The sequence below is a fragment of the Apis mellifera genome, linkage group LG1 (genome assembly GCF_003254395.2).
Source record: "Apis mellifera strain DH4 linkage group LG1, Amel_HAv3.1, whole genome shotgun sequence".
NCBI lineage: Eukaryota > Metazoa > Arthropoda > Insecta > Hymenoptera > Apidae > Apis > Apis mellifera.
This window is the reverse complement of record NC_037638.1, coordinates 4,755,403-4,775,748: the sequence shown is the minus strand read 5'-3', so window position 1 is coordinate 4,775,748 and position 20,346 is coordinate 4,755,403. Positions and strand designations below refer to the sequence as shown.

Below are 20,346 nucleotides of genomic sequence, written 5' to 3'. Positions count from 1 at the left end.
TATCGGACAATAAGTAGTGCACAAATATGGAAACCATGACAGTTCCCTGATAACCGGTGCCAGTCGATTGTGTTTAATTGTTGAAAACTGAACACCGTTTAATTCTTTATTTTTAGAGAATAATCCTCATCTATTTCTCTCTTTTTCCCTTTTTTTTAAATCTCTTTCAAGAAAGAATCTCTTGCAAAAATTTCAAAACTTTTGCCACTTTTGAGGGTGATTTTTGCAAATTTCTAATAAATATTAATTAAGGTTGTGAATAATTGATGTTATTATTGATTGATCTTTTAAATTTCCTTCTCTCATGATTCAATTGTACTGTTTTCCCTTGGAATTAGAGATTTGTGTAAATCTCGTGCCATCGAGAACAAATAAACTTATGCCACGAATCACAAACACCTGATTTTTATGAATAATTCACGATACGAGGCTGAAGAGAATATTTTACTTTATAAAAATACTCATATTTCACGTACAAGGACAAAGAAGATAAATTTAATGTAAGTTGCATATCATTTTTCTAATTCTCTTAAAATATAATTGACTTTTCAATATTAATATTTTAATTCATTAATATTATTATATATATGTGAGTGTACAAATTCATTTTTACTGTATAATTGCAGATATAAAATGTTTTTTTGATAACCCTAAAATTTCTTGAATTGTAAATGTATTAAAGATAATGATTGAAATTAAAAATTAAATTTTGTTTAATATTTCAAAATAGGACGTGAAAATTTGTAATTACATTTAAATAATATTTTCTTTCAATTCAATTACATTATCATTATTTAACTTTGAAATAAAATTAAAAAGATGATCTTCAATAACATAGATAACATAATTACACAGGCAAATAACCGCAAAATCTCATCATGTATAATAAGAGAAAGCAGTTCAATTTAAAAAAATCAGTGAAACCGAGGTAATTGAAAGTAATGTTTTGTTGTATTGCTTCTTCCCATAAAATGAGTAAAGGAAAAGTCTCTTAGTAACATATTACATATCTACATATCTTATTGAATATATTTATATATTTATGTATAGCAATCTGTTATTATAAAAATGAAAGAAAAATCATCATTGAAAGAATAAACACGATGGATAAATTTCTCTAACTTTCCATGAAACTTTTCTCCAATTTATATGTAACTCTTACTTTAATAATTTCATTATTCATATATATTTATATATATATAAAGAAATTAGTGTATCAAATTATTTAAATTGTTATCATATGTTATATATATTTAAATATTTTATCATCATTTGTTCTTCTTTCATTCTAATATTAATTTAATTTTATTAATTTAATTATATATTACCTCTTATTAAATGTACATACTTAATTGATATGAATATTATTATAAATTGAAAATATTTAAATATTTATTGTAGATTAAATATTTCATATAATATAAAAATAAAAAAATTGTGTGAAAATATACAAATTGTTATTTCCAAAAATGGTTTAAGATTATTATTTATGACAATTAGAAAATTTAAAAATTGTTTTCTTTCTATGTTAAAAAAATATTAATAAAAATTTATCCGATTACATTTGATAGTGATATTCTACTAATTCGATGGACCATGACAAGACATAACGATGGAATAGGGTGAAAAAGTTATGAACAAACTTTATCTTATATAACGATATCACAATCGATGGAAAGTACTCAAGAGAAAATCAATGTAATATAACGATTTATCTAATATTTTATCTAATATTTTTATATTCCTTAATTTTTATCTTTTAAAATATTATTTTAAGAAAAATTTGCAAAAATTAATATTTCTTTTTTTTTTCAAATTTTCTACTCAACGAATCGATAAATTTATTACAAATTTTAATATAACATAAATTATTTTTATCTTATACTTTTGAAAATTATCGATATCTCAAAAATATAAAAATTTTTTATAATATAAATATAATACTTTCTTATACTATAAATAGTAATTATTTACTATTTTTTTGTCGTAATTAGTATACGATAATTCTAATTCCTCTCGCTGTGATAACACGTATTTATCAATAATATGATTCATGAATTAAATTTAAATAAATCGTTAAATGAATTTCGTAATCAATATCGATTTAACTTTTTCCTGTATGTTTAATAATATAATCAACATTTTATCAAAATTTGAATATTGAACGAAAAAAAAAGGTAAACAAGCATATTAATTAAGAAATATATACAAATATATACAGATACAAATAAATACATAAATGTCTCTTACCCCATGCAATTCTTCGTGCACAATTTCGAAGGAAATAACAACATGTCGACGCAGATCCAATTGTCTACCCGTTTTCTTGCCAAAGTCCTATCACCTCCTGACATCATCTTGTTTTTACCACGAACGTCGATCTGCGATAGCGATTCACTATCAATACTACTTTTTCTTTTTTTTTTTTTTCATGATTACTACAATTACAAATTGATCGAACAGAAAACAAACAATATTACTCACTCTATTTATTGCATTATTTAGTTATTTTAATTATTCGGCACGATTTCTTCGATTAATTCGAAATAATTGATTTAAGTATTAATTTTGTAGAATTTCCAATGATAATAACGTGAGTGTTGACTGAAAAAGAATGAAGAAAATTTGATATCTATAATATTCGAATTTATTGAATATAAATCTTTGTAATATAGAAGTTATACATAATAACTTCTCCTCACAAATGACATTACAAATCTATCGATTACTACACATTTACACGCGTGTTAATTTTAATGCATTTCTAGCGATAAAAATCTTATGAACGAAACGATTAAAATTAAGTAGTTATATCAATATAAGTAAAGTTTCAATTCTATTCTATTATAATTCTATTATAAAATTATATTTGAAAGCATTATGAATATAAAAAATTAGAAAATATATTTAATAAATATAACATATTATTATTAAAAAAAATTTTAATTATAACAATTTTTCTTTCTATTTAATAAAAAATGATATATTAATGAAGTATTAAATTAATTTTATTGAAAGTAAAATATAAAAAATCGTGATAAAAGTTATTTAAAAATTTTGCAACGAAAATTTATTCATTCTCGTATTTATATTAAATTTATGTTAAATAATTGGTTGCGGAAAATTTAAATTATATAAAAATAATAACGAAGAAAAATCTTTAAATTTTTTTCATAAAATTTGTCGAATAATCAAATTTTAAACGATTAAAATGAATTTTCATATATTAATTAAATATTCTCTATACTGATTACATTCTTACAATTCTTATATTGGCCCGATTAAACGTATGAAGCAGCAAATTTGATACTTACGACTCCGGTTTATCGAGATATATCAGGTTCTCCATGTCGACAAGCATGCCACTATGTACAATAGCACGTCTACCATTGAAATCAGAAAAAACTCGCAGTGAGTTCAACACGATCGATTTTATTATAAAATCGGTATATTCTCATAATTGTGATCTGCCACTCTTATAACGTTGTCCAGTACGGTTCTTCCCGCGATCTGCCCGCGAACTCTAACATCAGTTCAAGAATGGTTTACTCCGGTAAATGTAGAGAGGCCATAAGCTCTCCTCTCCATCGTCGATTTTACCTTCCGTTTAGTGTGTTTTGTACATACTAATTATTTTAATATGTCAGTTTCATTTTTTATATTCAAACAAAATTATCACATTCTTTCTAAATTTTTTGTTTCAATTTCCTTATATATATATATATATATCATTTTATCATGGCCACTATTGAACGTAATATCAATATAATTAAGATCATTGTATTTGACATATACATTCATTTTGAAAATATTTGGAATATTTTAATAAAAAAATGATTTCTTTTATTGATGACGATTTATTAACGTAACGTGAAATTTGAATTAAATTTTTTTTCTTTCTTCCTTTTTTTTTATGATAATAATTAGAATAAAATTGAAAATTGTAATCATTGAAGAAAAGTTAAGTAATTTAACGACACTTAATAATTCTAATGAACATATACTATTAATGAGAAACTGAATATTCAAATAAAAAAAAATTTAATGATATTACAAATAAAATGTATTATATCAATCGATTATTATAAATAAATTGGAAATTGATAGAAGAAATAAATAAATGAATTTCTCGTACAACTTTAAGGCTTTAATTCATCATTACCATTTTCGTATCATTTTCAACATTACCGATTTAGTACACGATGAAAATTCAACCATAAATACGATATAAGATAGATCTATTACTCGATATGTTTTTTATACTTCATCTAATTTTATTGTAAATTTAGTTTTAATTCCAACCACTAATGTTGTAATCTTATTCTATACTGAATCGGTAACATTGAAAATGATATTAGAATGATAACAGGGCTTTAAATTTTTTCAAAATACAAAATGAAAAAATATACATTTTCTTTATATATTATATACTTATATATTCATATATATATATACAAATTTTTATAATATAATTATATAACTCTATTGAAATTAAGAAATTTTTTTTATACATTTATATAATTTATTTTTTAAATTTTTTTTTAAATTCTATCTTTAAAGAATAAAAAAGAAAATAATTTTTCTTTATACAATTGATAAATTTCTTTTAAATTATCAATTATTTTAAAATTTAGAATTCCTTTTTTCATATAGTTAATAAAGTTAATTTTTGTTTTTTATTTTATGCTTTATAACTTTGATTTTTAAACTGAACAATAATTAAAAATATTATTTTAATTATTATTTTGAAACGTAGAAAATTTTTTTAATTTGTATAATAAAAATATTAATTATAAATATATTTATATTATAATTTAATATATATATATTATTATAAATTAGTTCATAATCTATTTTAATACCGAAATTAATAAAAACAGTTAATAAAGAAAAATTTTAATTTTTGTTCATAATGTATACCATCATAATCAAAAGTGATACTATTGTTATGTATTTAAGGAAATACTTATGAAGTGTAATTGTTACTTTAGAAATTCAATAATTTAAAATTAAATATTTATGAATATTTTTATTCTATGAATATAATGATAATTAAGAAAAACTATTTAGTATAATAGAGAAAAAAAATTTATTTTTTATTTATTTTGTTTATAATTATATATTATATTTATGTTAGAAAATATGTGTTCATAAAAATTGTGTACTATATAACGTGATTGTGCTGTATAAACTTCATTACTTATAATTACAAATAAGTTGTGTTTATAATTTAAAAATTATTAACATGTAAGTATTATATTTATATTTCGTATTATATATATATATTACTTTCATATTAATACAGAAATAATTTTTATAAAATATTTTTATTTTTTTTTTAATATCAGATTGTATATGTGAAATTATAAATATTATTAAATATATATAAATTTTCGTAGATAATGGCCACGTCAGATAGTCTTAAAAATCATGTTAAAGTAGCTGAAGAAAATATTGTTGTATGTATTCGTACTTTTAATAAATTTAAATAATAAATTTATAAGTAGATATTAATATTATGTCCATTTTTTCTTGACTAATTTTTCGCATTAAATTTTGTATATATATAAAACTTGATATTTTTGTACTATATTTTTAATTTACTCTTTAACAAATTTTATTTTTATTTTGCATTAACAATTTATTATTTTTCACTGATAATTTAATTATTATATGCAGTATGATGATGGTATAAAAGAATCTCTTGAGCCTAGATTTGAATGTCCTATTTGCTTAACTTGGCTACGTGATCCAGTTTTAACATCTTGTGGTCATAAGTTTTGTTCGCAATGTATATACACTTGGCTTCAGTAAGTTATATTTTATGTTATTAATTTAAAAAATGTATGTATAAATATATGTATATATATTTATTATTATATATTATTATTTATATATTATTATATATATTATTATTATATGCATATTATATATGTGTATATATATATTAAATTTATATATATTAAAAATTATATACATATATATATATAAATTTAATTTTTATTTTAGAAAAGAAGGTGCTTGTTGTCCAGTTGATAGCAAACCTTTAAAATCTGAAAGTGATTTATTTAGAGATTTGTATACAAGCAGAGAGATATCACAACAACGTACACCTTGTCCTTACCAACAATTTGGCTGTGAGATTAAAGTATCCCCAGTAGATATGGAAACACATATAAATGAATGTACATATAAAAGAACTCTTCCAGATTCACAAAATGTATATTGTCCCTTTAAGAAAGTTGGTTGCATGGAAACTTTTCCCACTGAAAAAGATTTGCATACACATTTAGAAAAAAATATAAATATTCATTTAACTGTTAGTTTATTTTTATTATACAGAATCATATTTAATGATAATATAATAATTTAATTTTTATTTATTTCATAGATGATTCTGAAAATATTACCACAAATATCTGTTTCACAAAATAATATTAATGCAATAGCTGCAGAATCTAAATTATGGGATCCTCCTCCAAAAAGTACATCTTGTATGGAAAAAAGTGAACCATCGTTAGAATGGCAACAATTATTAAAGTATATTTTATTATGTCATAAAAAATACATAAAAAATTTGTATAAGACTTATTAAATATTTTCTTATACTGATATAAAGTTTTTTTTAGAAATCTATATGAAAGAATAGTGGTATTGGAACAACAAAATAGAGAATTATCTATAACAGTTTCTAATCAAAAAACTCAACTTACAACTTTACAAACTTCTTTAAGATTTAATCAGGAAGAAATGTTTTTACGTAGTTGTAATGGTGTTTATATTTGGAGATTACATTCTTTTCATGAAAAACTTGAAAGTATGATGAATGATTCATTAAAAATGTTTTATAGTCCTGGCTTTTATACAAGTCCTAATGGTTACAAAATTTGTGCTAGAATTAATGTATCTTCTAAAGATCCTGAATTTCTATCATTACTTCTACATATAATGAAATCAGAAAATGATGATGGTCTTGATTGGCCATTTAATGGGACAATGTATTTTGTTTTGGTTCATCCTCTTAATAGTGAAAGAGATATACGCGAAATAACATCATCAAGACCTGATCTTGAAGCTTTTAGAAAACCAATATGTGAATTGAATAAGCGTAGTTTTGGTTATACAGAATTCGTACGAATACGAGATTTACTTGATTTCTTGCAAAATGACTGTTTAACTTTTAGGATAGAAGTTTGTGTTTATGATAAATTTAGAGCATCAAACATCATAAGTTTAGAGGATATATTTTGAAAATTAATTGTTATGTTTAACAAATTTCTATGATTTGATTACCCAATTTTTATGTTAATCAATTATTTTTACGAATTTAAATTCTTTTATTATTAAAAATATTTAGATTTTGTATTCTGCACTTTGTAGAACTTATATTCTGGACTTATTGAACACATATTTTGAATTTTTGTGACTTTTGATTTTAAACTTTGAATTTTAATTGGTACCTTTTTTATAACTTTTATTTATAGTTTAACTAGATAGGATTTTAGTTAACAATATATAAAACTAAAACTAAGATATGTGAAAATATAAAAAATTCATCAATTTCCAATTGATTGAAAAATTCCATATATAAAATATATAGTAATAAATATATAATAGTAAATATATTTATAGGATACATGCTTTTTTTATTTACATTTTTCTTTACTAATTCTTAATATGGTATAAATTTCTACTTCTATATAATTTATTTTCTACAAATGTCTATTGCATATCCAATGTAAGATATTTTTCATAACTATAAGATTTTATGAATGATACACAAATGCTCATATGATTGTAAATATTATCAATTTATCAAATTTCAAAATTTGATATTAATTACAGTGTTTGCTCATATAATTGAGCTTTAAATATGTATAAATTAAATATATATGTATAATAGGTATATTTTTTATTACTAATAAAACTACTAATCCGTCCTAATAAAATATTTCTTTTTTTTAATATGTTTGTACATATTTATTAATTTAAATAAAATTTTTATATATGTATTATTTTTAAGATATTTTTAAAATTCATAATATGTTTATATATACTTTAACTATATAACTTTAACTATCTTTATATATACTTTAACTATGTAATAAACATGTTTTGTTACAGTAGTTTAACAAAAGTGGAAATAAAAATAATTTTATATATATATCTTCAATAAAAATTGATATAAGATGCAAATAAATATTATACGTATTTTATTTATTTTTTGTACAATATTCACTGGTATTCTTGGATTATTAATCTATCGTATGGAATCCTATTTACCTATTTTTTTAACTCGTACTTATCGTTATGGTAAATATTCTGTTAATATTTATGAACCAATAATTGCAAAAACAGAAGTACCCAGAAAGTGAGTAATAATATTAAAATTATATTGTAATTATATAATATATTAATTTATTAATATAAATAAAAAAAAATAATCTATAATGTTTTAGATGGTTTAAACATTTTTACATTTTTGCTGCACCAGCTTCAAGTTATGTACTATACTTAGTTATTTGTATATATTTATGGGAGTATGATATTTCCAAAAATATTATGTGGATATTAGATATATGTCTGGGATCATTTAGACAACCACTAGGTAAATATTTGAAAACTATTAAATTTTATATTTAAATTAATAAAATTGAATTAAACATTTAGTTAATAAACATTTTTAGTATCATCAGAAAGTACATTTATAGCAATTCTACTTTTAACTTTTCATTGTTGGAAACGATTATATGAAACATATTATGTAAATATCTTCAGTGATAAGAAAATGAATATACTTCATTATTTAATTGGATTTTATCATTATATAGGAACCTTAATATGTATTATAAGTGAATCTGAAGGCTTTGTTAAAGGTATATACAAATATTTATGTTCTCATATTGTTCTCAAATTGTTTAATTATTTAAATTATATTAGGTTCAAAAGGAAATTTTTCTTGGAATAAAATTACATATTTTCATTTATTATGTTCAATTATTTTTATATTATCAACATATGCACAACTTAAGTCAAATTTTATTCTTCGTAAATTACGAAAAAATAAAGATGGAAAGATTAATTCTACAATATATAAAATACCACATGATGGTCTGTTTGAATATGTATCAGGTGCATTACAAATTACAGAGATAATTATTTATATAACACTTTCTATAATTTTATGGCAAAGTTCTACATTTCATTATGTTACAATTTGGGTCTTATGCAACCAGGTATATCATATTAATATTATATATTTATTATTATTTAGTAATATATATTAAATTGAAATAATAAATTTTTTTATTCTAGATATGGACTGCAACATTGACTCATCAATGGTACATACAAACATTTAAAAATTACCCAAAATCTCGAAAAATTTTAATTCCTTTTATTTTTTAAGTAATATAAAATTTTTGATATTATACAATATTTGATATTATACAAATTATTATAGAAATTATAATGATATTATTAAAATATATAATAAGTAATTATAATTTATTATAATTATAATATTATTATTATAATTATATTATTTAATTAATGTAATATTTTTATATATTTAATTAAATCATAAAGAGTTATATTACTGGAATACGGAAATAAAGAATTTGTATTTTAATAATATAAATATTTTTGTAATATTTTTAAAAAATTATGGAAAAGAATATATGACTTTAAATATTAATTTATTTTACATTACATATAAACAAATGTAAATTGATTATAATACAACACTTTAACAATAATTAAATGTAAAGTATTTTTTTTATTATATGCAGTTTAATTTTTAATCTTGCCGGGCAAGTTGAAAGATTTTCTTTCAATATATACAAATAATAACTTCTTATACTTATCCTTTTACTTGAACAATAAGCTGAAACATATAAATTATTCCTCTCTGGGATACGAAATAATATTAATTCTTAGAAGAATATAAAAAATGGAGTGTGCTGATATATTTATATAAATAAACATTTTTATAAATATATTAACATACTCCACTATAAAAATAATATATTATTAATTAAAAAAATATAATTTAAAAAAAATTTGTTTTACCTATAAGGATAGCCCTGTGCTTTATTCCTAAATATCGATAATAATAGACTAAAAAAGATAGCGACCAATCCAGCACCTATCGTTGCGAATATTCGTCGCTTTTTTACATCACCTTTACGTGAAGCAGCTTCAATCATTAAAATCATACCTAACACTACTGCTCCATCTGATTACTCTTTATTAAGAAAAACATCAAAAAAATATAAATTAAAAAAATCAATAATAATAAATCTAATTAAAATATATTATAGTTTTAAAATTAGTTTTTTAATAATGAAAAACGTAATATATTTGTTTAGCAATTGTGAAAAAAAGTTAAAACTTTTATAAGTTATTATTTATACATTTTAATAAAAAAGGATACTCAAAACCATAACGATGTATGTTTCTAAAATAAATTGTCCTTGAGAAGAAGCATGTATATAAGCTACATTTCCACTGGCTGATCTATGTATGAATGGTGGACCTCTAATATGATTCCACATTTGTCCAGATATCATTGTAAGTGTAAAGAACTATTTTAAATAATATTTAAAAATATTATTATGAAGTAAAATTTTATTTAATATATATATTTATATCATGATTATTACCAATGCACTAAGTCCCCAAATTGTTTTATTATAAATGAAATCCAAATTATTGCGCCTTAGATATAAAAATCCACCAATAAGAATTAGTAACATTACTATTGCTACTGTTCCAGAATAATTTGGTGGTCTAAATACTCTGATCTATATTTTGAGAATGATAACATTTATTTAAATAAATATTATAATAAACATTCATTTGCATAAATACCTGAATATCAGTACGTTCAGATATCCATTTTGCAATAGCTTCTGCTCCAAATCCTACTCTTTGAATGTCCATAGTATCTGCAGGTTTTGGTTTACCTTTTGGTGGAAAATGCATATATACTGGTGCAGCATTTAATCTCATCTATTATAAACATTATTCAAGTGAAACTATAGGAATATATATATAATTATATAATGTTTTACATACCATTTGAAATACATCTGATCCTTCATCGAAATCTACAGATGCAAAGAATAATTTTTTTGAATGAGATTGTAAATATCTGAATGAATTTGCTACTATTACAAATTCATCATTTGCATGTCTAGAAAAATATAAATATAACAAAATAATTAATTAATTTAATAATGATAATTAATTAATAAAATATTAATTAATATTAAATATAATAAACATATAATATAATAAACAAAATTTGAAAATATATAATAATTAAATTTATAATAAAATATATAATAATTAAATTTACCTGCATATATGACATTGTCTTTGAGGTGCCATAGCAGTAAACATTACAATAACGGAATAATTTCTTGGAGTAGTTTTGACATATTCCTTAAATTTTGCACCATTAAATTTAATTACAGGTCTTGTAAGAGATAATTCTGTTAATTGCTGTACTCTATCCGATAACGACGATCCTTGAGTCTGAAATATATCATTATACTTAAATATAAGAAAATTTAATTGATTTTTAGGTTAATTGCTAGGTTAAATAAATTTTTTTTGTCTTAAAAAAATTACATATTGTATAAAATTCTTTAAAGTTATCAATAATAATGTTTATTATGATTATTTTATTAATAAATCTTAAAATAAATGAAATAGAAGTGAAATTGAAAATTTAATTGACATTTCAACATGTATGACAGTTGTAACAAATTAATTAAATTCTCACATTTTTCATCCTATATTGGCAACAGACATAACTTAAACTTAAAATTATTCCCAACAATATAATAAATTTTTTATAATCCATTGTGAACATTATTATAAAGTTACGAATAATTTTTTACCGCAAACACGGTACAATCATACAGATAACGTAGGAAGCTTATTGGTCTATTTGATACAACGTGGCATTTGACGTGAAAATGTTTTGAGTTAGAAGTAAGAATATTTTCAACAGATTTTATAATATTGAATAAATAATAAAAATTACAAAATTTATTATTTATATTATTCAAAAATTTTTTAAATATAATTTATTAAATATATATTTTAATATTATAAACATTATGATTCTAATATCTACAGGAGCGTATTAAAAAATTTTTTTATCGTATTAGATTCAATATCATAATATAAAATTACAATTTAATATTTATATTTCTTTTAAATATATTAAATATGTAAAGTCTTAAGTTTTTATTAATAGTGTCATATTTTATGATTTATTTTTTTATAAAAAATAATTGCTAATTATATATATCAATTTTAAATATGTGGTAATCTAATTCTTTGGTACGTCACTAATTTGAAACAGAAACGTATCTTTTACCGGATTGGTTGCTTGCGCAATCTTTGCTTGTGATTCGTTATTCTGTTATTGTTCCATTTGTGTAACCGTCATTTCAAATCAGAAAAACCGGTGGAGAATTCCGCATGGAGAAATGTTTGGATTCAACTAGAAAGTGAGGTAATAATTTTCCCCTTGCACACGAGCGTTATAGTTCAAAGGGGACAGACGTATAGTGACTGTCGTCACAGTGTTCTCTCTAAATTAAAATCCGTTAAAAGCATTAACTATTCAAGTTATTTTGTTTGTGTATTTTTTCTTATTTATTGTTGTTTAAATACGTGAAAAACATTTGATAATGTCATTTTCGAAAGCTAGAATCCAAAGATTTAATGAATTTGAAAGTAAGTAAATATATAATATTCATTGCTTTTTTTTGGTGTGTGTTTGATATGCATAATATATTTTAAATACTATTGTTATACTAGGTATAAATTATAATAATATTATAATAATATTATTTTTGTAATTTGTTTGACTTTAAAGTTTTTATAAAATTATTAAAGTTCTAGTAATTTTTATACAGAATATTTGGCGGGAAGTAGATTATACAATACAATAATTTTTTAAAAAATATGAATATTCTATATAGATTATATAGATTATATAGATTATAAGTTCTTTATAATAAATATATATAAAACATATTATTTTTATATTTTTTATTGTTTTATAATCATGATAATTGAAAAAATATATTATTATAAGAAGTTAAATTTATTTTTTAAAAAAAATTGATTTATATCGTATATTTATTAAATATATAATTATTTTTATTATATTATTTTTTAATATATAATTTTATCTGCATTTTTATTATTTAATAACAATTTTTTATTGAATAATTAACTTTTTATTTTATAAATAATTGTAAATAATAAATTATTTTTTATTTAATAATAATAAAATATTAAAATATAATTCAAATCCAATTATCAATTTCAAGATTAAGTTAGCTTTTATCAAATTTAAATTCGTTAATTAGTGACATTTTAAAATTATATTTAGATGATGTTTAAACAAATTAATTAGATGAATTGAGAATTGAAATTTATTGTTGAAAAATAAAAGAAATATTGAATCTTTTAACATATATGTATACGTGTTTCTATGAATAGTCGAACTGTGAAATAAACGGTCATATTGAATTTATGATATAAACAAAATATAAAGAAAATGTTTTATAATTTCGAAACTATTAATATTTGAATTTAGATTTAAGAATAAGATTTTTTAATAATAAGATTAAGATATTATAATATATTAAGATTTTTTATTAATTTAATGAACTTCGATTTTAAAATTTTTTTAAATTATGAAACATTCTGTTTTTACTAATCTTTATTCATGGATTAATAAAAAAAATTTCTATTAATATTATAAATAAATTTCTATTAATTTATTTTAACATTTATTTTAATAAGTAAAGTCAAATAAAATTAAATTTATTATTAAATTTATTATATTGTACTTTGTGTAACATCTTTTATGTAACAGTTATAAGATTAATTTAAAACAATTATAAAATTAATATAAAAAATGATAGTAATAAAATAATAAATTTATAATAATAACAAATGATAATAAATTAATTTAGCTATATATAATTTAGGGTTTTATTTTTTATTTATTAAAACATATTAAAATAACTAAATTCTTGTAATAATTTAAATTATGTGGCGAATATTGATATATTATTTGTTGAATGACATTTTAATTCTTTTCATCTAAAAAAACAAGAAGGAAATGAAATTCTATTCTGTTCTCTAATTTATTTATAATCAGAAAAGTAATAAATCAAAATTCAATTACAAAGAAAATTAATTATATATAATTACAATAAATTTCTAATAAAATAAAATTATATTAAAATAAAATAACGTAAAATGAAATAAAAGAAAAAAATGTTAAAAGCTATTTAATTTTTAAATGTTGCGTGCAAGAATAAAAGAGAGGGGAAAATAAAAAGCTGCATGACACGGGGTCGTTTGCGTTACGGATTTATATGAAAGAAGGGATGGTTTGAAGATATAATACCTGGTAAATTCGATGACCCTTCATAGACATATTCTTTTTATTTAGAAACAGCTGTCTCTCATTTACGCTTGCATCCTGTAAACTAACACCCGCCGAAACAAGAAATTTTTTTATCATTTTTGCATGTATTATTACTCTTTCTATTTTCTTATTATGTATAATAAATAAACAAAATATTATATATATGATAAATAAACAAAATTATATGTAAATAATTAAAATAAATAGAAATTTTTGTAAATATTCATATAAATAATTATTTTAATAATTAGAGCTTTTTAATTAATTAATTACGGATTTAGATAATATATTTCGTGTAATAATTAACAATCCAAAATCATGTAAATAAACTGTCCACAAATAATATTTTTTAAATTTAGTCATGGTTTTAAGATTTTATTTCGTTATATTCATGTGCATTTTTTAGAAGATTATTCAATTTAAAATTTTTAGAAATATACATTTTTTTTTTTTGATCTTAAAAAATTATTCATCTTGCAGATGATGTACCTCCACCTGGGGCGTATGATCCAAAGTTTGATAGTAAGGTGAAAGGGTCTGTTATTGAAAAATCAGAGAGATTTAATGATAATAAAAGTGTTGGTAGTGCTGAGGGTAATTTATCAGTATGTACTAAACACACATGCATTGCAGCAAATAGTTTTAAAACGGTAAAAAATCTGCAATTCATAAATATATATATATATACTAAAAATATATGTTATATAATATTTAAATAAATCTATTATATTATAATTTATTTTATTAAACTTCTATACATTATTTAAAATTATTTATAATCGCATTTTGTTGGATTAATAAACTATTTAAAAATCGATATATTTTATTAATGATATTAATATTTTAATTTCAACCATAAATTGTTTTTAGCCACAATTACCACGAAAACAAAATAGAGATTATCAAACGAAATCAACTTCTAAAATTAAACGTACGCTTATTTCTACTAATGACCAAAAATTAAAGTACCAATCAGAGAATCATCTTGCTGATCTTCAAGTAGAATGTTCCAATAAGGATAAGACAATACAGGAATTGGAACATCATATTGAAGATATGAAAGAAGAAGTGCAAAAATTGGAATTACAACTCGAAGAATTGCGTAAAAAACAAACGGAAGTAGAAACACAACATAGGAGGGACATAGAATCAATGGTTGTACAATATTTTCCATTGCGAATTATAATATTTCAATGAAAATTTTTATTTATAATTTCTATATACAGGCTAAATTGCAACAAGAAATTTTAAATGGTTACGACGAAAAGCATCAAACTGAAGTAAAGAATCTTCGTTCTCAATTGTTGGAAGTTTCGGAAGAAAAAGAACGCGAAATTGAAACAAGAAAAGCTATGGAAGGTGATCTTAGAAATCGTATTACAGATTTCTCAAAAAGAATAGTTGCTTTAGAATCTGAATTTCTTGATAAAAAAAACACAGATGTAGAAACAGTAAGTACATATTAAATTTAATTGTATATTGAAATATAATTGTAGTATCTGATAATATTCTAATTTAAATATTACTTTTCCTAATTTTTTTTTTATAGATCCAATTTCTTAAAGTACAAATTGAAGAATTGACAACACAATTAGAAAAAACAACAATAAGTCATATAGATGAAATTAACTTATTAGAGCAAGAAAAGTCTCAACTTAATTCGTGTATTAGTAATTTAACAGACGAACGCGATAAATTAGAGCTAAGATTACAAACACGACAAAACGTAATTCTTGAACTTCAAGGACAATTATCTACTCTACAATGTGAATTAGACGAATTGAAGGCTGAATATGAAAAAATTATTGAAAATTCTTCAAAAGAAATAAACGATCTTAAATATATACACGAAGAAGAAATTGATAAATTGAAAATTGAGTTTGAAAAAGAAAAAATATTTCTTATAAATAAAGAGGAATCTGAAATCAAAATAAAAAATCTTAATGAAGAAAATAATTTTCTCAAAGAAGAATTGGAAAATGTACAAAAACTTTATAAAGATGTAAGTATTAAAAGTTTTAATTGCTTAAATGAAAGAAATAGTTATTTATTTTATTTATTATAGGTCAATAATCGTTTACGTGAAGCACATCAAGAATTAGAAGATTCAGATAGAAAACATAATCTCATTTTAAAAAAACATAAGGAAGATTTAGCTGATGTAATGAAACTTCATGATGAAGAAAAATTTCAATTAAAAAAGCAATTAGAGGATGCAAGATTAGATTATTTAAAAGAAATAGAAAATGTATTTAAATTGGTTTATATTTTTATATATTTTATTTTTTATTATAATTATTTTATAAAAAATTAATTTTTTATATAGTTGATATTAACAAGAGATAAAGAAATAGTAGATGTAAAAGAAGCAGCTGACAAAAAAATTGAAGAAGAAACAAAACGAATCAAGCAACATGCTGATAAAATGATAGAAAATGCGGAGGTGGTTACTAGAGAAACATTAGCAGCTTGTCGTACTGAATGTGAAGAAAGAGTAAAAAGAGTAATTGCTGAGAGTGACGCGAAAGTAAGCGGGTCACACGTGCGTAAAATGAAAAACATCACTGACTGAGTGCTTTTTTCTAATCTTTCAATAAAAATTCTTTTTGTTATATCAAAAAAGAAAAAAAAATAGTTTGTATAAAAGAATTTTTATTGTGAATATTATTTCTTTTCTGAAATGCTTTCGAATTTTTTTATTTTCCAGTTTCTGTGATGTTTGCCAAATATTTTATGCTCTTTTGTAAGAGCATTTATATATAATTTTTTAATATGAATTTATTAATATAGATAAATGCTATGATCAGAGAGGCCAAAATTACTGTAGAGGAGGAAATGCGACTTACTGCAGAAAGATACAAAACATGTTTAGCGCGAGTAGAAATGGAACGAGCGGCATTAGACGAAAAATTAGCACAAAAAGATGCAGAAATTACCAGACTTTCTGTAACTCTTGAAGAATTAAGAAGTTCTGCAGAAACACAAGTAAATTTTATAAATTCTATAATCTAAAATAAAAATAACTTTTTTTAAATATAATTTTATCTTTCATTAATATACAAATTCAATTAAAAATATTATTTTATAAATTTAGGAAAGTTTTGGTCAAAGTTTACAAATGGAATTAGATCGAGCAGAAACAGAATTAGCAGAGAAAAAAGAAGAATTAAGAGCTTTAAAAGATCAAATTCGAAACGAAGCTGCAGAAATGGTAGCTAGAAAAAAGAGGTATTTTATTTTTTTTTAAATAAATGTAATATATGTAATGTATATATATAATAATATATATATATATTATTAATATAATAATATATATTATTATAAATATAATAATATATATATATTATTAATATAATAATATATATTATTATAAATATAATAATATATATATAAATATGTTTAGATTCGAGGTTATAATGGCTGAAAATCAAGCATCAGTTGCTGCTTTAACTACACGTTTAGCCCAAAGCACTGCTGAAGTGGAAAGACTTCAACATGAATTAAAACTTGACAAAGATTGTATCAATGAGCATCGTGATTTATTGAGTATCATGCGTAATAATTCTCAAATGGTACATGAACAAGTACATGTATTAATGGAACAATTAGATGTTAAAAAGGGATTAGTTGATCAACTTGAAGCTGAAAGTTTAAGTGAAGTAGAATCATTAAGATCTATACTTGAAGCTAAAATTGATGATCTAAGGAAAATAGCAACTAGAGAAGTAGCAGCATTACAAGCAGAAAATAATGAAATAACTGCTCAAAATGTTGAGGTATTTTTTCTTTTATATTTTTAATTTAATTTAATATTTTGTTTAAAATATTAAAATATTATTTATAAATATTGAATATTTAAATATAATATAAATTATTATTTTTAAAAAAATAAATTGTTTATTTTGAAATATTAGATGAAAAAACAACTTCATGAAATGTCTAATTATCTAACCGAAGCACAAGATATGCTGCTTAAATTGGAAGAAAGAAATGATGCACAAGAACTTGAAACTTCTCAAGCACAAATACTTAACAATAAACTTAATGAACAATTGAAAGAACGTGAAACAGTAATAGAAGATATGAACAAATTGTTAGAAGAACAATCAAAGAAACATGAAATTATCTTAAATGAAGTATGCCATAAAAATTATTATATTAATATTTTCTTTGTGATTAATAAAATATTAATCTAATTATCTTTATTTAATAGGCAAATTCTAAAATGCAAGAACTTTCTGATAAAATTAAATGTCTTGAAGAAAACAATGCTTATACACAGGTACTTGATAATTTATATATTGTTTCTTCTCTTTTAATTAAATATTTAAAATAAATAATACGAGAGCTTTTATCTATATTGCATTTTATATAATTATATTTTATAATATATAAATTGATGTATATAATATATATAATGATATATAGTAATGTAAATATATAATGTAATTAATGTATTGATAAGAATATGTGTATATAGGAAAATGTTGAATTACTTGAAGAAGAACGAAATAAATGGAAAAATTTTGAGAAAGTGCTTTTAGAACAACTTGAAGAAGAAAAAACCTATCGGGAAACAGTTGAAGAGTGAGTTTCTTTCTTATTATTATTATTATATTTCTTATTATTTCTGTTTTAAAATAAAGTAATTACATAATAAATATATTTTATCTATTTAGAGAAGTGAAAAAACTTTCTAAATATAATGAACAACTTTTAAAAGATTATAAAGAAATTCATGAAAAATATGCTGAGATTGTTGGTCATCAGAATCATAAGCAAAGAATTAAACATGTGTCTCAGTTGAAAGATAAAATCAATCAACTCGAACAGGTGCGTTTAATTTTCTATTTTGGATTCGCAATAATTTTATATTGGATGTGGTATAGTTTAACAATGTCTTTAAGATGTTATTAATATTTTTATTATTCATCACTTGTGTTTTATATTATTTTAATGAAAATATTTTTCTGTTTATATGTATTGCATGTTTTTTCAATTCATTAATTATATTTTTTAATTTTATTTATATATATTTATTATTAATAAATTAATATTTATATTATTATTAATAAATATTTATTTATTGTTATAATGTACAAAGTATGATAAATTATTTACTTTTTTTATTTTGCATGAAAATATTTAATTTTTTGCATGATTTAAATTAATAATTTATTACTTAGTTATTTTCTGGACAATGTATTTAAATTATTCGTCCATGTGAATATATATATTTTATTAGGATAGTAAATATGTATAAAAATAAATGTTTATATTTCTATGATAATAATTCGATTTTATTTTCATTATTCATTATTTTCATTCCAATTAACTTACGTTTTTTTCAGTTTTAAATTTTTATTAACAGTTATTATTTTAATTTTAATTATAGACATGATAATATATAATATATTTTTTAGGATTTATACGCGAAGATGAGGACGATAAAACAACAACAAAAAACAATAGAAAAATTACAAGCAGAAGAAAAACGTGCTTCTGGTAAGGGGAAAGAGAATATGTTAGGACTTTCACAGAGTACTTATATAACTCCTCTTTCTTCTCCACATAAACCAATAACACCACTTAGGAATCGAAATGATTAATCTATTTTAGTATAGGCATATTATTTGCTTATGATTATTATAAATATGAATTGATATAATTATTGTATGCATTAATAATTCATTTAGTTTCAAATTCAATACCAGTATACTTATTTTAACAAATAAATAATTTCAAATTAAGTTTCAAATTAAAAATAGAGAAAGTGCTCAATATTTTGAGCAGTTTTCATATAACTTTCGGTTCTTTTTTTTAATGATTCTATTTCGTTATTTGAAAGTAAAATATATACTTTCTAAAAATATTAT

General features: G+C 21.0%; 5 protein-coding genes across 11 annotated transcripts in view; 3 read left to right on the top strand and 2 right to left on the bottom strand.

Annotated features, from left to right (window-relative positions):
- The window catches only part of LOC727479 (zinc transporter 1), a 14,474-nt gene extending 10,933 nt beyond the window's left edge, over nucleotides 1–3,541 (bottom strand). The window contains exons 1-3 of one of the 3 annotated variants that reach the window (XM_001123187.5): nucleotides 3,315–3,541; nucleotides 2,485–2,604; nucleotides 2,251–2,381 (exon numbers count right to left, since the gene is read on the bottom strand). In XM_001123187.5, coding sequence (XP_001123187.2) covers nucleotides 2,251–2,357 — 107 coding nt within the window. In that variant the 5' untranslated portion in view covers nucleotides 2,358–2,381; nucleotides 2,485–2,604; nucleotides 3,315–3,541. Of the gene's footprint in view, nucleotides 1–2,250; nucleotides 2,382–2,484; nucleotides 2,605–3,314 lie in introns of those variants that run through there. The other 2 variants (XM_006562510.3, XM_006562512.3) reach the window with 2 other exon arrangements.
- Nucleotides 232–9,882, top strand: LOC102656812 (polyprenol reductase). Of its 2 annotated transcripts, none has more exons than XM_026438972.1 (6): nucleotides 232–500; nucleotides 8,125–8,371; nucleotides 8,460–8,608; nucleotides 8,832–8,876; nucleotides 8,941–9,236; nucleotides 9,316–9,882. In XM_026438972.1, exons 2-6 carry the CDS (start codon nucleotides 8,190–8,192, stop codon nucleotides 9,406–9,408), a joined length of 765 nt encoding a protein of 254 aa, XP_026294757.1. In that variant the 5' UTR covers nucleotides 232–500; nucleotides 8,125–8,189; the 3' UTR covers nucleotides 9,409–9,882. The 2 variants fall into 2 exon arrangements, with proteins under 2 accessions (XP_026294757.1, XP_006562571.1); XM_006562508.3 differs by having other exon boundaries at nucleotides 235–500; nucleotides 8,688–8,876.
- On the top strand, nucleotides 4,942–7,617 carry LOC551819 (TNF receptor-associated factor 6). The gene is made up of 6 exons (XM_624204.6): nucleotides 4,942–5,247; nucleotides 5,400–5,459; nucleotides 5,680–5,810; nucleotides 6,010–6,319; nucleotides 6,392–6,540; nucleotides 6,630–7,617. Exons 2-6 carry the CDS (start codon nucleotides 5,403–5,405, stop codon nucleotides 7,249–7,251), a joined length of 1,269 nt encoding a protein of 422 aa, XP_624207.3. The 5' UTR covers nucleotides 4,942–5,247; nucleotides 5,400–5,402; the 3' UTR covers nucleotides 7,252–7,617.
- On the bottom strand, nucleotides 9,682–11,975 carry LOC412141 (tumor suppressor candidate 3). Its single transcript, XM_395605.6, has 8 exons — nucleotides 11,792–11,975; nucleotides 11,363–11,541; nucleotides 11,080–11,197; nucleotides 10,873–11,013; nucleotides 10,665–10,805; nucleotides 10,436–10,586; nucleotides 10,072–10,237; nucleotides 9,682–9,886 (listed from the first exon to the last, which is right to left on the bottom strand). The coding sequence occupies exons 1-8, from the start codon at nucleotides 11,879–11,881 to the stop codon at nucleotides 9,871–9,873; spliced, it is 1,002 nt and encodes a 333-aa protein (XP_395605.3). The 5' UTR covers nucleotides 11,882–11,975; the 3' UTR covers nucleotides 9,682–9,870.
- On the top strand, nucleotides 11,935–20,346 carry LOC725841 (hyaluronan mediated motility receptor). 4 transcript variants are annotated; one of them, XM_016917074.2, is made up of 15 exons: nucleotides 11,935–12,003; nucleotides 14,951–15,120; nucleotides 15,341–15,625; nucleotides 15,697–15,921; nucleotides 16,020–16,472; nucleotides 16,536–16,718; nucleotides 16,797–17,012; nucleotides 17,261–17,455; nucleotides 17,565–17,698; nucleotides 17,874–18,246; nucleotides 18,385–18,606; nucleotides 18,684–18,752; nucleotides 18,951–19,057; nucleotides 19,150–19,303; nucleotides 19,894–20,346. In XM_016917074.2, the coding sequence occupies exons 3-15, from the start codon at nucleotides 15,527–15,529 to the stop codon at nucleotides 20,077–20,079; spliced, it is 2,616 nt and encodes an 871-aa protein (XP_016772563.2). In that variant the 5' UTR covers nucleotides 11,935–12,003; nucleotides 14,951–15,120; nucleotides 15,341–15,526; the 3' UTR covers nucleotides 20,080–20,346. The 4 variants fall into 4 exon arrangements, with proteins under 4 accessions (XP_016772563.2, XP_016772567.2, XP_001121644.3 ...); XM_016917078.2 differs by lacking the exon at nucleotides 11,935–12,003 and adding an exon at nucleotides 12,514–12,532; XM_001121644.5 differs by lacking the exon at nucleotides 11,935–12,003 and adding an exon at nucleotides 12,547–12,756 and having other exon boundaries at nucleotides 16,797–16,997.